The following is an 18,314-nucleotide window of genomic DNA, read 5'->3' as shown; positions in this document are numbered from 1 at the left end:
CACACACACACACTCACTATGACAGGCTCACACACACACACACACACTATGACAGGCTCACACACACACACTATGACAGGCTCACACACACACACACACTATGACAGGCTCACACACACACACACTCACTATGACAGGCTCACGCACACTCACTATGACAGGCTCACGCACACTCACTATGACAGGCTCACACACACTCACTATGACAGGCTCACGCACACTCACTATGACAGGCTCACACACACTCACTATGACAGGCTCACACACACTCACTATGACAGGCTCACACACACTCACTATGACAGGCTCACACACACTCACTATGACAGGCTCACACACACTCACTATGACAGGCTCACACACACTCACTATGACAGGCTCACACACACTCACTATGACAGGCTCACACACACTCACTATGACAGGCTCACACACACTCACTATGACAGGCTCACACACACTCACTATGACAGGCTCACACACACTCACTATGACAGGCTCACACACACTCACTATGACAGGCTCACACACACTCACTATGACAGGCTCACACACACTCACTATGACAGGCTCACACACACTCACTATGACAGGCTCACACACACTCACTATGACAGGCTCACACACACACACTATGACAGGCTCACCCACACACTATGACAGGCTCACCCACACACTATGACAGGCTCACCCACACACTATGACAGGCTCACCCACACACTATGACAGGCTCACCCACACACTATGACAGGCTCACACACACACTATGACAGGCTCACACACACACTATGACAGGCTCACACACACACTATGACAGGCTCACACACATTTTTGTTTTAATTGAAACCCACTCAGCCTCCCTACCTTTGGAAGAGCTAAGTGGGTCTTTTCCTGGGGTCCATTGGGCAGCGCTCTTCCTGCATGCGAGGGAGCAAAACTCTGCCTGTAGCTGCTTTCTGCTCCCTCGCGCTCTCTCTAATGATGCCGAGGCCGGAGTGACGTCATATTCCGGCTCCCAGCATCATTAGACAGCCTGAGGAAGCAGAGGAGCTACAGGCAAAGTACTGCTACCGCGGAAGGCCAGCCGCCTCCAATATTCCCAGTGACGGCACACTAAATTTCTAGTCGCCATGGCAACCTGGGATTTGTCGAGCCCTGGTATAAAGAATTAAGAAACTACTGAAATATATATACATATATATATATATATATATATATAATATCTCATCTACCAGTCAAGAAAATTAAGTACATGGATTACTTTATTTTGCTTTCAAGGTTACCTTTCAAGTGTCTTTTCTTGTATGTCTGCCTTCAGGATGGATCCAGAATGAGACAACACTGGGGTTTTACTGTCAAAGAAATCTTAAAAATAAAAATAAGGTGGGGGAAATTACAAATGGCACCATTTAAAACAATAATTTCCAGCACAAGCATATGTTCTTAAATAATTGGTTTTCAATAATGACATGAAAACACACGCATACACTTATCAATTCGAAGAAGAATGACTCACTAGGAGAACAAGTACGTATCCCCTAGCTACAGTTGCAAGAAAAAGTATGTGAACCCTTTGGAATGATATGACTTTCTGCACAAATTGGTCATAAAATGTGATCTGATCATCATCTAAGTCACAACAATAGACCATCACAGTCTGCTTAAACAAATAACACACAAAGAATGAAATGTTGCCATGTTTTTATTGAACCCACCATGTAAACATTCACAGTGCAGGTGGAAAAAGTATGTGAACCCCATAGACTAATGACATCTCCAAGCGCTAATTGGAGTGAGATGTCAGCCAACTGGAGTACAATCAATGAGATGAGATGAGATTGGAGGTGTTGGTTACAGCTGCCCTGCCCTATAAAAACACACACACCAGTTCTGGGTTTGCTTTTCACAAGAAGCATTGCCTGATGTGAATGATGCCTAACACAAAAGAGCTCTCAGAAGACCTACGATTAATAATTGTTGACTTGCATAAAGCTGGAAAGGGTTATAAAAGTATCTCCAAAAGCCTTGGTGTTCATCAGTCCATGGTAAGACAAATGGTCTATAAATGGAGAAAGTTCAGCACTGCTGCTACTCTCCCTAGGAGTGGCCGTCCTGTAAAGATGACTGCAAGAGCACAGCGCAGACTGCTCAATGAGGTGAAGAAGAATCCTAGAGTGTCAGCTAAAGACTTACAAAAGTCACTGGCAAATGCCAACATCCCTGTTAGCGAACAATACGTAAAACACTAAGCAAGAATGGATTTCATGGGAGGATACCACAGAGGAAGCCACTGCTGTCCAAACAAAACATTGCTGCACATTTACAGTTTGCACAAGAGCACCTGGATGTTCCACAGCAGTACTGGCAAAATATTCTGTGGATAGATGAAACAAAAGTTGAGTTGTTTGGAAGAAACACACAACACTATGTTTTGCGAAAAAGAGGCACAGCACACCAACATCAAAACCTCATCCCAACTGTGAAGTATGGTGGTGGGGGCATCATGGTTTGGGGCTGCTTTGCTGCGTCAGGGCCTGGACGGAATGCTATCATCGAAGGAAAAAATGAATTCCCAAGTTTATCAAGACATTTTGCAGGAGAACTTAAGGCCATCTGTCTACCAGCTGAAGCTCAACAGAAGATGGGTGTCGCAACAGGACAATGACCCAAAGCATAGAAGTAAATCAACAACAGAATGGCTTAAACAGAAGAAAATATGTCTTCTGAAGTGGCCCAGTCAGAGTCCTGACCTCAACCCAATTGAGATACTGTGGCATGACCTCAAGAAAGCGATTCACACCAGACATCCCAAGAATATTGCTGAACTGAAACAGTTCTGTAAAGAGGAATGGTCAAAAATGACTCCTGACCATTGTGCACGTCTGATCTGCAACTACAGGAAACGTTTGGTTGAAGTTATTGCTGCCAAAGGAGGTTCAACCAGTTATTAAATCCAAGGGTTCACATACTTTTTCCACCTGCACTGTGAATGTTTACATGGTGTGTTCAATAAAAACATTGCAACATTTCATTCTTTGTGTGTTATTAGTTTAAGCAGACTGTGATGGTCTATTGTTGTGACTTGGATGATGATCAGATCACATTTTATGACCAATTTGTGCAGAAATCCATTTCATTCCAAAGGGTTCACATACTTTTTCTTGCAACTGTATTTATAGGTACAGAGTGTTAAAAGGGATGGATACCTGCTGGTAAACTGTCCGTGCTTGTGGTTGGTGGAGGTAGTGGGATTTCTGTTGGTTTCTGTACAGAGAGCGGCACATCATTTTCTGCTTCCCCTCCATCGTCATCATCATCATATTCACCTGTCAGTAATTTCAAGCCTGGGGCCTTCACATTAATTGGTTTCGAAGAGGATTGCTCTGTTTCAAAAAATCCTGCTGGAAGCCTAAAGTATAGCAAATCATAGTCATATGCACAATTAACAACTCTCACTTGGTCTGTTACAATCTACTATTTCTCAGAAAGATTAATAATTACATAACTTCAATCAGCTGAATAAAAATCTGGAAGAAACATGTCAGGAATTCAGAAATAAAATGAAACTTTTAAGCGGCAATTGCAGACTTAAAAAAAACAAACAAAAACAATTATTTACCCATGACGTGAAAACGGCTATTTTAGCCTAAAATTTGAATTTCCCTGGTGAAGGTATGTTTAAAGTGTTACTCCAACCATCATAAGTGCTTCTGGTCCAAGCAGCTGACATGTGCTGCATTTCAGCTTGAAATCAGTGATTTATTGCTGCTGGTGTAACTACACTCCAGCACATGTGACTTAGCTCCAGACTGTCCAATGGTATTTCGTTGCAAAAACTACATCCTCTGTCAGCACTCACTGTGTGCTGGTAAAGGACATAGTTTGATTCTTCACTTGCAGGCAGCGCTGTGAACGTGCCTGCAATGTGAAGCCCTCCCACCCTAGTTCACTCCACTTGCTCTGTTAAGCATTCAGCCCTCCATGTTGACCTACCTCCTTCCACTACTCAGCAACTACAGGATTGGAAAGTTGGCAGGCTTTACCAAAGAGATGAGCGGTTACTCAGCTGAAATTGCTGCTTGTGAATGCTTACACTACACACATGTGCGGTGAAGCTTTGTTACTATAGAGAAGCATTGGATTAAATGCTTCTCTATGACCAGAAGAGGTTGACACGCGTGGAATGGATTGGACTGGTTTCAAGGAAGGTATTTTTTTTAAAATGTTTTTCACACACCCCTCCCACCAAGGGGACTCGACAACTATTAAGTAGTAACTGCACAATAGGGCATTAGAAGCAGAAATAACAAAAGTTGAAAATCAGGTTTGAGTAACGCTTTCATGAACAAAACTGTATGAGCAGGCAATCAAAATAGACAGCCAGAGACTAAATAACGTCAATGATCATCTAATTAGAAAAGGCATTCCTCTACCAATGCAATATGAAATTTTAATGGAATAAACCTTAACAGGTAGGCAAGAAGTCATAAAAAAAGAAGAACACAGAGCATTTAACATTCACATGTGCATATGTTTGGCAAAAACAATAGCATAACAAGCCATTTTTTGGGGCGCAGGCAACCAAGCCTCAAGATTCACATTGAACATGTCAAGGAATTCCCCAGGAGGGAGATAGGGCAGGGTGCCTCTCCAACGAGAATCATTATAGATCCACACACTGAACTGTATTGCACCAAGGGGTTTAAATGAAAAGAACGCTCTCATGCTTTCTGCCATGTAGATGAGGTATACACTGGATATTCATTTTTTCTGGTGTACTTTTTTAACACTTGATTCTTTCTGTAGTAAAGAGAATTGCTACTAATGAAATTTACAGTGTAATTTGATGCAGTATAGCAATTGTGATAGAATTTATCTTGATTCCAAGGCTCAAGCTTATAGGTGTCATATAATGATATCCTATATTAAAATTGGCTAACTTGGAATTAGGATTGATTGCTTGATGCTTGAACAACACTTAAGACCATATATGTCTAAGTCCCGGGAGCAGAGAGCCCCCACCTAAGATGTCTCTACTCTAATCTTGTTGTGCTCTCTTACCCAGAAACGTATTTGTTATGTATACATGGCGCTCATCCCTATGTCTTATCTGTATACCCTTGCTATTTTTGTTTTAAGAGTATTTGCACGTAAGCACTTACTTTTTAATGTATAAAACACAGCTGATGAATAAAAAACGTCAGAGGCTTATTTTTGAATACCAACAGGTGTCTGGTGTCTAATTCTTGCTTCTCCAAGTGCACTTGTAGCAACAATTTGGGCTTCCTCTGAATATAACAAAGATCAACATTCTGATCCACAACACAAGTGTGCACATTTAGCAATTTACTAGAGAGTTGATCTTTTTAAGGATACTAAATATTAAGTGTAAACAATTCCAACATAAGAGTTTTTATTTATATGCAGTAGCATTCCTAATATTGGATACACTTGAAAGTCCTAATGGTTGGACTGGAATAATGACCTATTTGTAAATTTGGATAAAAACATGGGGGTAGGTGCAGCGCTTCAGTAATTCTTTGACAAGGTATAGGTGGAGAGAACCAGAGAAGAAATAATAGTATAGTATTTTAAAACTGTAGTGGTGATAGGTAAGATAAAAGATGTGCACTCACACTTTTCTGGAGCTTCAATACAGCTCCATTGTATGCGTCTGGGCGGAATAATCCCTGCCTATGGATCAAGTTCAGAGGTAATTCTTTGAATTATAGGTGTGGTAGGGGGTATCCTGATAAAATATAAACAAATAAAAATCGTATATGGTGAAGTATGTAGAGCTATCAAGCAAAGGTAGATAAAAACTATAAAATGTACACTCACGTGTAATGGAGCTGTAAAACCTGGCTCCTCTGATAGCGCTTGAAGTGGTATAATCCCTACTCAAGGATACAGGTGTAAATTTAAATTCTTCCGTCCGTGTAGATGTGGAGATAAACAAACAGAACCCCAATAGTGTACACCGTAAAAAAGGAGTGTAAGCAGAAATATATAAGTTAAACCTATTCATGCTAAAGAGCAAGTTCCGGTTTGCTCAATCCAAAGCGCTTGGGTGGTATGATCTCCACCATGGTAACACTTTTGTTAAAGCCTATCCAAGAAAAAAACTTTTAAGTGTATTGTTTCTATCTTTTTTAATCAAGGTTTTATTTTATTATATATTATATTACTTTTATTATTTTTTTTAATATTAAAGTACTTTTTTAATTGGACCTAACTTTGCTGCTGTTGGATTGTTTGGAGCGATATCCCTGGTGGGGTTCATACCACCCAAGTGCTTTGGAATGAGCAAACCGGAATTTGCTCTTTAGCATGTGAGTAGGTTTAACTTATTTATTTCTGCTTACACTCCTTTTCTTCTCTGGTTCTCTCCACATATACCTTGTCAAGGATTACTGAAGCGCTGCACCTAACCCCTGTTTTTATGAAGTTTTCTGATTAGAAAAGAGAGACTCCAGTATTGTTGTTCAATCTGCTTTTGGACTATTATCATTTTGCTCACACGCTGAATTTATTTTTGTGTGATTGTCTATTTGTAAATTTGCATTTTTTGGGAATAAAGATGCTGAGAAATTACATTTTATTTTTTAAACGTTTGCTGCCATCCATTAATATCAACCCACAGAGTTAGTTACTAAAGTGGGAATAATCAGAAATTGACACTCGGAAAATCTAAAAATGTAGGCCAATTATTTTCAGCATGCCAATTTGACCTAAAATTTTAAAGTTTCCTATTATATATGAACCCAGATTAGTGAACAACCCGAAATATCTCTAATATATATAGATAGTAATTCTCATTTAGAATAAAAGCTCTACTTACTTTGTAGATGCCGCTGGAGACTGCTCTTCTGAATCTAAATGAATAAGGCAAAGCAAACACCAATTAGATAACTCCATCTTTCAAATGACTTTAACACATATGTCCAAACTGCAAGACCAAGGTTTCATGAAAAAAAAAAACAAGACTTACAAAAGTAAGGGCAATAAAAGAAGAACACTCTCAGAAAACACACACACACACACCTGATACTGTTAATGTTTAAATCAACAAATACAATATTCAGCTTGCAATTAAAGGACCACTATAGTGCCAGGAAAACACTCGTTTTCCTGGCACTATAGTGCCCTGAGGGTGCCCCCACCCTCAGGGATCCCCTCCCGCCGGGCTCTGGAGAGAGGAAGGTGTTAAACGTACCTCTTTTTCCAGCGCCGGGCGGGGAGCTTTCCTCCTCCTCTCCTTCTTCCTTGCGACATCATCGGCTGAATGTGCATGCGCGGCAGGAGCCGCGCGCGCATTTAGCCGGTCGCATAGGAAAGCATTTACAATGCTTTCCTATGGACGCTTGCGTGCTCTCACTGTGATTTTCACAGTGAGAATCACGCAAGCGCCTCTAGCGGCTGTCAATGAGACAGCCACTAGAGGTTTAGGAGGCTGGATTAACCCTCAGTATAAACATAGCAGTTTCTCTGAAACTGCTATGTTTATTAAAAAAAAGGGTTAATCCTAGAGGGACCTGGCACTCAGACCACCTTATTAAGCTGAAGTGGTCTGGGTGCCTAGAGTGGTCCTTTAAGATGATTTTAAAAGGGTCATTAAAACACTGAATTTAAAATAATATAAATTTAGAAGATTTATCTGCAAATAAAGTACTTATTTATTTTGCCCATTTTATTTGGCTTACAAAGAAAAACTCTACCATTCTTCCTCAATACAGACTACTCAATGAGCTGTACTACAGTAATGCAAGTCTTTGCAAGGCAAGTGCATTGGGCAATTGTCTGCCTCTTTAGTTTAGCTCCACTGAGCTAAACTACCACGAAGTAAAAAGACAGTCTGTCTGATAGAAGGTGTAACAGCCGGAGCAAGCTGAAGTGCATTATGTTTTTGGAGTTTTCCTTTAAGAGGTGATAATAATGCAGCATAATTCTGGAGGAACTCTGAAGGAAGTTTATTTTAGCTGGTACAAACAAATTATATCGCTTTCAATCTACACCCGAACAAATAAAAATTAACTGAATAGGAAGTACAGGTAAATCCCGAACAATCGATTTGTTTGGGTGTATATTAAAATGAATTTGATTTGTTTATACCAGCTGAAAAGAGTCTAGCTAATAATGAACACATTATTCATAATGTGTAAGTCTTCGGATGGAGCCATAAAATTAATAAAATAGGTTACACTATATTATACTTAGTAAAGCAAGTGATATAAATGGTGAAGCTGGTCAATCTATCTATTTACCTTGCTAATGCAGTCAATTATTACTTCTAGGAGTTGCAGAGATGAAGATAAAAGGGACAAGCTAGCCTGGTGTTGACCCAATACACACTTTTAAATCCATTATACAGCGCTGTGGAAATTGTAGACTCTTTATAAATAATAATTATGCAGGTAATCCACTAAAATCCTAAAATATTTAAAATGCAGTAGGTTTCATGTATATTTTCTCACTGCAGATTTGTATTCCTAGGATACTAAAATAAAAATATTGACGAAGAAAGGTAGGGGATTAAAATGCAACTGTGTCAAATTATGCAAGACCGCACATTTTAGGCATACAGTATACAAATGTGCATGTGGTAAGATAAATAATCTGATCTATGCTGTAACAGCTTCAAATTGTAATTTCACTTTGAATTCTCACAAATTCACACTTTACTGGATAACACTGACATTGTATAGAGGTTCATGAATTTACTGAGCGACAACATTGTAATGTGGGGGGTAAAAATAAGCAAACAGCAATACACCAATTCACTCTAATCACAAACTACTATGGTGATCCACAATGCCATGATACATTTGTGTTAAAGGGACACTGTAGGCACCCAGACCACTTCAGCTCATTGAAGTGGTCTGGGTGCCAACTCCCATCACCCTTAACCCTGCAGTGGTAATTATTGCAGTTTTTATAAACTGCAATAATTACCTCTGAGGGTTAACTCTTCCTCTAGTGGCTGTCTACCAGACAGCCACTAAAAGAACTTCCAGAATTGAAACCGACTTTTGGTCCGTTATCTGACGCTGCATGTCCTCACGCTCTGCATGAGGACTACCAGCGTCAGATTTTGCCCATAAGAAAGCAGTGAGTAATGGAATCCTATGGGGAAATCCTAATTCGAGCGCGGCCATTGCCACGCACACGCATTAGGTATCCCCTGCCAGCGAATGTCGGCGGGGGAGGAGCATGGGCGGAGCTGAGTGCCTCGGGAGGAGGTCTTGACAGAGGGGAAATCTATAGTGCCAGGAAAACGAGTTTGTTTTCTTGGCACTATAGAATCCCTTTAATGAAGAGAAAATGGGCAAAGAAATATGGTCTACAGTTCAATGCACTTTTATTTTTTAAAGTGATTGTAACAACCATAATTAGCATGTTTTTGTGTAAAGCTATTTCAGTTCTGAGCATGCATTCTAGCTATTACATTTAGAGAACTGAATAAATACAATTAATGTATGCATTGGAGGTAGCCAACACAGATCTCTAATAATTAACCAGCCACAGACAATTGTTGGTCATCAAAGGAGATTTACAGTGCATTGTTACTTACCAAAAATAAATTTGCAGAAACAGCAAACAACCCACCCTAGCACTTAAAAGGGAACTAATTCTTGCTTAATGCAGAAATAATCATCCAACAAAAATGAATAATTAAGAGAAAACAAGGACCAACCTTTCACCCGTTTAAAGTCTTCTCTCTCTGGATTTGGTCCTTTCCTTTTGCTAGGTTGAGTAAGTTGTGCAGTGACAGAAGAAGAGCTGGTGTTTGGCGTTGTGCCTTTGAGTGCTGCAACTTTCTTGAAAACATACAAGACATGTTAAATATGACAAAAACCACCTCACCAGCCACACAAGACGAAAAACACTTATTTTCACCTCAAAATAAAATTGGCTACTACATCAGTAGTAAGCAACAACAAACTTTTTTTAAAAGTATGCTTGGAAAGTCATTTTCTCCCAGATGTTTTAAACTATATTATAATTTTGAATATCGTAATATAAAGTAGCACTTAATGCTACATAAAACATTCTATTTTATACGTACATACTTGGAGAGAAAAAGTTTAGGAGTCAGGAAAAAAAAAATGTAAAACATGTATTAAGATTTTCACATAGAAATCATGAAAAATGTACGGTATCTAATTTAATATAATGTAGTAGTACATGTGTTGAATGGACTAAACAGTCATAAAATGTTGTCTGTTTAAGAAGGGAACCTCCAGTATAGGAGCTTGCATAGAAATCAGATTTTTTTTAAAAAGGAGCTGGATACTGATAATCAAAACTTACATGCACCTGCCTTTTATACAGTTAGCACAGTTTAAGATATTACAGATGCAGATTAAAAAGGTTGGTAACATTACCTCTTTGTGCGGTTTCCCAAGGATGTGTGCTTGCCACAGCAACTCGCTTTTAATCTGTACATTACAAACTACACATGACAAATGGCCAAGGCTGTTGTATGTATAAATATTAAAGTCAAGGAGACACACACACAAAAATAAAAAATAACTTGGGTTTTTGTTTAGTTGTTTGAGAAACAACTACCATTGGCTGACCTACATGTTGAGGAGACAAGGGAAGGTAAAACAGAAAATGTATTGGTATTGATATAGTTCCTTCCACTCCTAAATTGGACAGGAACACATGCTAATTAAATACAAAGAGACCCCATTCCCTGTATCCTCACTCTTTGTTGCCAAACCGCAAAACAAGAAGAACAAATGAAGGTCGCGGATGGAGTGCTGCCAGGGCCTATATCTGGGAAAAGAAAATATTGGTAAGTATGTAACCAATATTTTGTTTTCCCACATATATCCATGGCAGCTCTACAGATGGGCAATACCCAACTAAAGACATAAGGAAGGGAGAACCAAAGAAAACGAAGAAATAAAAGCATGATGCAAATAATAATATATATCAGCAATTATAAGGCAGCAGAAATAACACTTCTACCAAAGGATCAGCTAGAAGATCTAGCCACATCCAAACAGTAATAATTAATAAAAGTGTATTAATACCTATAAGGAGACTCCCAGCAGATCCCTCCAACACAGCATAACCAATATTAATAGGAAAGCCCTAGACTCCCCAAATGAATATAGAGTTATTTAGTTGAACCCATGCAAGGGAATTACAACCAAAAGGGGGTCTGGCACATCCAGCTATTACCTAAAGGATCACGGCTATATTGTTCCCCTTTTAATAAGGGGAATATCCCCTAAGGCAAGCATGTCAAACTCTGGCACAGGCCACATAAACAAGGTTTAAGTTTACGCGGGCCACACAAAAAAAACAACTTTCAATTTTCATAGAAACTTAGGTTTATTTTAAAAAGTACAGTATAAAAAAACCAACATCCCCTCTACTAAACCACAGCACCCCCCTCTACCACCCTGTGCCAAGTATGATCCTCCCGCTGACACACAAAGACACACACACACACACTGACAGACACACACACACACACACTGACAGACACACACACACACACACTGACAGACACACAAACACACTGACAGACAGACACACACTGACAGACAGACAGACAGACAGACACACACACACACACTGACAGACAGACAGACAGACACACACACACACTGACAGACAGACACACACACACTGACAGACAGACAGACAGACACACACACACACACACACACACACACACACTGACAGACACACACACACACACACACACACACTGACACACACACACACTGACAGACACACACACACACACATACTGACAGACTCACTCACTCGCGTGGTTTAGTGATGCCGGAATATAACGTCATATTCCGGCGCCCGGCTTCACTACAGACGGCGCGTGGGAGGGAACAGTGAGGAGCAGGAAGGCTGAGCTCCTCTGCTGCATCCACCGTCCCTTCTTTCCCAGCCGGGTAAGTGTTAGCAGAGTAGACACCTGCAATGCGGGGAAAGCAGGTGCCTACTCTGCTATAACACCAGCATGGACTTGCGGCTCTAGGGAGTCGTTTTTGGTGAGGGACAGTGTCCTGATGCTTCCACTGCAAGAGAGGCTGAACTCCACAAGGGCTAGGGGTACCATAGACCATAGTAAGCCACAAAAGAAAAAGGAAGTACAAAGAATCATGTGTCCAAGTTAAAGGGACACTATAGTCACCTGAACAACTTTAGCTTAATGAAGCAGTTTTGGTGTATAGAACATGCACCTGCAGCCTCACTGCTCAATCCTCTGCCATTTAGGAGTTAAATCCCTTTGTTTATGAACCCTAATCACACCTCCCTGCATGTGACTTGCACAGCCTTCCATAAACACTTCCTGTAAAGAGAGCCCTATTTTCTTATCCCATGCTATGTTAATAGCCTTTTAGACCCTGCAAGAGCCTCCTGTATGTGATTAAAGTTCAATTTAGAGATTGAGATACAATTATTTAAGGTAAATTACATCTGTTTGAAAGTGAAACCAGTTTTTTTTTTCATGCAGGATCTGTCAATCATAGCCAGGGGAGGTGTGGCTAAGGCTGCATAAACAGAAACAGAGTGATTTAACTCCTAAATGACAGTGAATTGAGCAGTGACATTGCAGGGGAATGATCTCTATACACTAAAACTGCTTTATTTAGCTAAAGTAATTTTGGTGACTATAGTGTTCCTTTAAGTGGACAGGAAAACAAAATACTGAGGATGTAAGGAACGGAGTCTCATTCTATTATTTAATTAGGTGTTCCTGCCCAATTTAGGAGTAGGATGAGCTATACCCATCTGCAATGCTGCCATGGATATTACTGAGCACATCTCATGTGGAAGACTTCTTCACAAATCTAAGAACTTTAGTACTCTTGAATATTTCTTCAGCGTAAGCAATTTAAAAGTATCATTCAGCCTGTCTCCTATATATCAGCAATGAACAAAATCACATGGGTGCCATTCTTTATCTGTAGAAATGTAAATAATACTATCATTGCAAGTGTACCTTTAAAATAAAATAAAAAAGGAATGAATACTAGGAGAGAAAGCAAGCAAACAAAAAAGACAAAGATGGTGAGCACAAGACAGTGCGGGGACAATGGAGCAGCAATTTGTATAAATGCAGACACCCCATCTAGTACTCAGTTACTGCATAGTCTGGATCATGGAGCTACTAATACAAGCTCCGAGGCTGTGTGTCCATGTCAGCCTATAGGGCTGTGCCGGTCTGTAGATGGCGAGCTGTGCCCGCTGAGTACCATCCTGCCCGCACACCCTGTCCCGAGCTGTGCCCTGCATTGCCAGTAGCCTATCCACTCTTGTTCTATACCCCGAGCCCTGTGAAACCAGCCAAAGGATATTTTGCCAGGGGAGACTCTATTCGTTTCTTTGCCGAGCTCTCCCGCTGCTTGGCTTTCATTAACCGTCTTAGTTCTTCTTGCTGCACCAGCTTCTTCTTCCCGGGGGCTGCCATGTTGAAAATCCTCCTGTCACTAGCCTCATGCGTCACTTCCGCCAGGACAGCGGGCCAGTCCGAACTGATGCGAACTCTTCGGAAAGAGAACGGCGCGGAGTAGTGACGTCACTGCACGTAGATGGCTCCATGCAGACTACATGGGCAGACAGACACATAGTGTACATTGCTATTCCCCAATGTTTATAATGGAGGGACTGGGAACGGGAATACACTGTCGGGGATATTTACTAAAGGGAGTTATCAAATGTCGAATTGTAGCAAGTTAAAACCCAAATGACACTTCTCTGCTTTATGCTTCTAGTCTGAGTCTGCTTTCTAAGTGACTCAGCAACATGTGAGTTGGCCCAATAATATGTGGTTTTGATATGTTTTTACTATATTACCCTATGGTCTTTTATCTCTATTTTTTTTAGGATTGTATCCATTTTATTATTGGTAAATTCTATGTTTATTGAGTGCTCTCAACATCTTTTATTATTTCACTTTGTTGCATTGGCCTACGCTGCTTCCTTTACAGTTAAGTCTGGGTGTGTGGGCCCTCACCCGTGGCTGCTCTAAATAAACAATGGGGGAAGCGGGTGGACTTCCTATTCACTACCCTAGTTTCATGTCCCTCCCTGTCCTTGGTGGCCAAGGGTCCCCAATATCTTTGCCACCCCCATTAAAAATTACTTACCATCAGATGTCTTCTAACTCTTGTTTTCTTCAACCCCCAAAAAGTCCAAACTAAAATCCATAAATGCTGACAAGTATTAAAGTATTAGTTTTATTGCTCCCTGCACTTCCTCCCCACACTATTAGGGTGAATGTAAGCATTGCCCTGTGATGTAGGCCAAAAGGCTTGGTGACACTCTTGCCCACTGTATATATTCCCCTCCCATGACACAGTGGCCATTAATCATTTCCCTTATGATGTGCATACAGTACTGTTTTGTACTATGCATTTGTATGTATACAGTAATGTTTTTTAAGTGCAAGAAAATTCTGAGAAAAGTAAAAGCAGAATAAATAATGCCAGATTAAAGCAATCACCTGATGTTCTATTCATTATTTTCACACACAAAACTGCTTTATAAATAGTTGTAACTCACTGTTTTGTTTTTGTAAAATATAACAGCCTTTCATTGAAAGGAAATGAATAGATATATTTGTATTTACAATAAAATTATACCCGAATATAGAAACATGAAAATACATAGTTTCATATTTATTTTTTATTTATTCTTTAGATCTCAAAGCAGAACAATAAGTATAACCAGACATTCCACTAAGTATAGGAGAGAAAAAAAATATTCATACAAATATAACATTTTCTGGCATCTTTAAGCATAACATCTTTGTACACATGGAATTGGTTATACTACTTTGCCACTACTTTGTTGTCATCTATTTTCAGTAAATCAAACATACACTAGGCTTCTTTGTAAGCATTGCACCTCCCATCAGTTGTTTTGTTCTGTGTACTAGTGCAACCTATTTAATATATGGGAACAGCTATACAACACAAACACATCAATGTATAAATAACCCTCATTTTTATTTTTCTAAATGTGCATATACCCCTAATGCACCGCTCACCCTGCATTTTTTACTCAGTGTTTTCTCACAACCCCTCTAACACAATATCCTAAGGACACTCCAAGCACTATACCAACTTATACTCCTATGTGCAGTGGGAGATTATAGAGCCTCCAGTAATAGTCAGAGTGTACTGGGAGATTACAGAGTCCCCAGTAATGAGCCGCTTGTACTGTAGAGAACAATGAAAACGGACATTCTTCACTTATACATTAAAGCAGGGTTCTCCAAACTTGGGCTCTCCAGATGTTGCTGAACTACAACTCACATAATTTTCTGGATATCTATGTCATACAAAAAATCATGGAAGTTGTAGTTCAGCACCATCTGGAGAGCCAGAATTTGTAAAACCCTGTATTAAAAGGATTATTCCAACGGGGGCGGGGCCTGACCGCTGAACGAGCCAGACGCAGGTTAAGAGAGCTCCTCAATCTTTATAAACATATGCCTTAAATAGGATGATATTCCTCTCAATCGGTGCCCATATCGACACCCATCGACCCGAGAACTCAGGGACCACTCTCAGCAAGAAATCCCGACATTTATAAGCACCATACAGGCGCTAAAGCTTCCTGCAGCCTACTACCTGATTTTGGGCGTGAGACGTGGCCGATCTCCTGCCTATCAAGCACGCAGCAGTGGTTGGGCTCCTGCTTTCCCGGTCCCTGCCGAGCTAGATATCAGGGCCGACCGAACGACAGCCGCCTACCCAGAGGCGCTACGAACAGGCTCACAAAATGGCGGCTGCATGTAACTCGGCACCACGACCACCTTATCGAGCGACTAACCCACCAACCAAACGAGACAAACTGAGTCCAGCCGAGATGGCGGCTCAGAAGCAGCCTATGACCCAGCGGACACCGATTAAGCTTCCTGAGCACACGCTAGAGTTTGTTGGCCGACTATGCACCTATCTCTGGGCGAAGCTCAAAAACAGGAGACAGACCTACAAGCTAGCGGTGAGAGAAATAAAGGCGTGGATACGCCCGGCTACCCAACGCCACCTGCAAGGGTACCCACCTCGGAACCCCCGAGCGGCTTCAAGTTGGAAACAAAGCCGAGGGTCTATATGGCGGGAAACGGCGCCGAGGTCCTCGGACAGCCATGCTCACAGACCCAGGCCTCGGAATAGGACCACTCGAGACACCCATCCAAACTGTCAATCAGCGGCACTAACAACCCCGAATCAGCACGGGGCAAGCCCTCACAAAGCCTCCTACTACGCGGCCCTGCCCCACAGACCGCATCCCCGGAACGCATGGGAACAGCTCCCGGGTGCACCGCCTAAGGAAACACCGGCTGGAATTGCCCCGCGGCAACTACCAACACTGGGGGCATCCATCCAGCCCCAACAAGGCATCGGCTGACCCCAACGGGACTTGGACTCAATGTCAGGCAGAATGCCCATTGCCACTCAGTTTCCTATGCCCCAACTGAACTTCCACGTATGCCGGCTGGCATCTATATTCCAGGTTTGACTTTGTTATCTGGATTGCTCGCACGGGGAATCGCAGGGGAGTGTTATCCGCAGTCCATTGATTAAACGCTTCGTATATCCATGCTTAGACTGGCCCAGTATCAAGCGAGTGTTATACTTTCTTGTTGTTTTCTTTACTTTAGTGCAATCTTCTTACGCATTCTCACATGTACCTTATCCTTGCTACAGCTAATCTTAGGGCTGACAGGTAGTTAACTCTTTTTGGTGAACACAGCTACACATATAACCTGGTAATATCTGCATTACCCTGCTAGATGTATATAAAAGATTCATGACTAAATGTACTAGCCTGTTCACATACCTAGCGATGTACAGCATGTCTGCTTTGTGAATACTAGCGAGGTCTTAGCTATTTTCCATTATCCTTAGAAGTTTTGCCTTATACCAACACCCATTTTACGGTCACCTTGGCGGCAGAGCTTGTCTAGTTTCGGATATTTACCTGATTAGTTCTTATCTTTATTGTTTAAAGCATATAGTTTATTTTATTAAGCGTACGTATACTTGTAAAGCAAATTATACTACAGCACATACTGAAGCATTTCTCTTTAACATAAAAATGTGCACTTGTTTCTCATGTCATGACACTGTATAGCTTTGTTTATTCGCATTGAGCTTGCAGAAGCTGTCGTGGCACTGCAAGCCTGTATGTTCATCTTTTGTTGCACACTAAAATAAAGAATTCAAATAAAAAAGGATTATTCCAACCACCATGGCATCTTCGGTGATTTGAAGTAGTCATGGTAGTAGGATCCTGAATGTGTAGTGTTTCTCCACTTTGAATTCTGCCTGGCTGAAACAATACAATAATTGTTAGATATTACATAAGAAGTCACAGCCAGCTACCGTATTACGTTTTCATATTTACCACGATCATTAATGTTACTTTAAAGGTCACAGCCAGTCGCCGTATTTTGCCTTCAGATACTTAGTGATAAGGCATGTTCAATGTGCTTTGTATTATTAAAGAATGTCTGATTCATTGTCTCTTTACCGACTCCATTTTATACCATTCTATATTTGGGGGCTAAGTAATTTCTCAGTACTGCAAATTACTGGTTGCTCTGTAATACCCCAGTACACATTAACACAACCCCATATGATAAAGACCAGCACTAATGAGGGCCTCGTTTACATAGCACCATTCAAACACTTACATTAATATTAAGTAGAAAACTGATGTAATTGGGCTAATATAAGCATAGTTATGCACACTGCTCTGCCTCCCATGTATTCCGCCCATATCGCTGGAATTACCACTTGTATATCTGGTCAAAAGCTAAAAGCTAGGCGGATAGTTATTTAATTTCTATAAAAAAAAAAAAAAAAAGAAAATAAGTACTTAAATATGATCATCAGACAGTATAGATTGTATTTTGTTTATATGGTCTTTATGATGATGTCTAGACTATTTCTGATGACACAGATCAGTTAAAGGAAACTATGGGGTAAAATATGGCTCCTATTTTAACATATAAAAAAAAAAAAAGTATAACAGCCAAAAGAGATTTTATCAGTGCATATTACTATTTTCATGGTTATTTTTAAACATTGTGTTAACATTTTATATTGGATTACAGTACCACATTAAAATGATAATAAATACGTTGTCTAGGTGCACCTGGCAATAAGCCATTTGTGTTGGATAAAGAGTGTCTTCTGAGTGAAAACGAAAGTGGTGTGTAACTTCACCAGAACAAGACATGCAGTTTACAGTCCAGCACCTATGGATTGATCATTAGGATGATTACATTTCAGAAAATAAAATAACAAACAAAACCGATA

General features: G+C 40.6%; 1 protein-coding gene across 1 annotated transcript in view; it reads right to left on the bottom strand.

The window, feature by feature from the left end:
• The window catches only part of ZNF830 (zinc finger protein 830), a 30,934-nt gene extending 17,441 nt beyond the window's left edge, over positions 1-13,493 (bottom strand). The window contains exons 1-6 of the mRNA XM_063451870.1: positions 13,338-13,493; positions 10,386-10,485; positions 9,695-9,818; positions 6,842-6,875; positions 3,207-3,409; positions 1,284-1,365 (exon numbers count right to left, since the gene is read on the bottom strand). Of these exons, the coding sequence (XP_063307940.1) occupies positions 1,284-1,365; positions 3,207-3,409; positions 6,842-6,875; positions 9,695-9,818; positions 10,386-10,485; positions 13,338-13,450 (656 nt within the window). The 5' untranslated portion in view covers positions 13,451-13,493. The remainder of the gene's footprint in view (positions 1-1,283; positions 1,366-3,206; positions 3,410-6,841; positions 6,876-9,694; positions 9,819-10,385; positions 10,486-13,337) is intronic.
• Positions 13,494-18,314: the final 4,821 nt, after the last annotated feature.

Source organism: Pelobates fuscus, chromosome 4 (genome assembly GCF_036172605.1).
Source record: "Pelobates fuscus isolate aPelFus1 chromosome 4, aPelFus1.pri, whole genome shotgun sequence".
NCBI lineage: Eukaryota > Metazoa > Chordata > Amphibia > Anura > Pelobatidae > Pelobates > Pelobates fuscus.
This window is presented reverse-complemented; position numbering and strand designations above follow the sequence as displayed.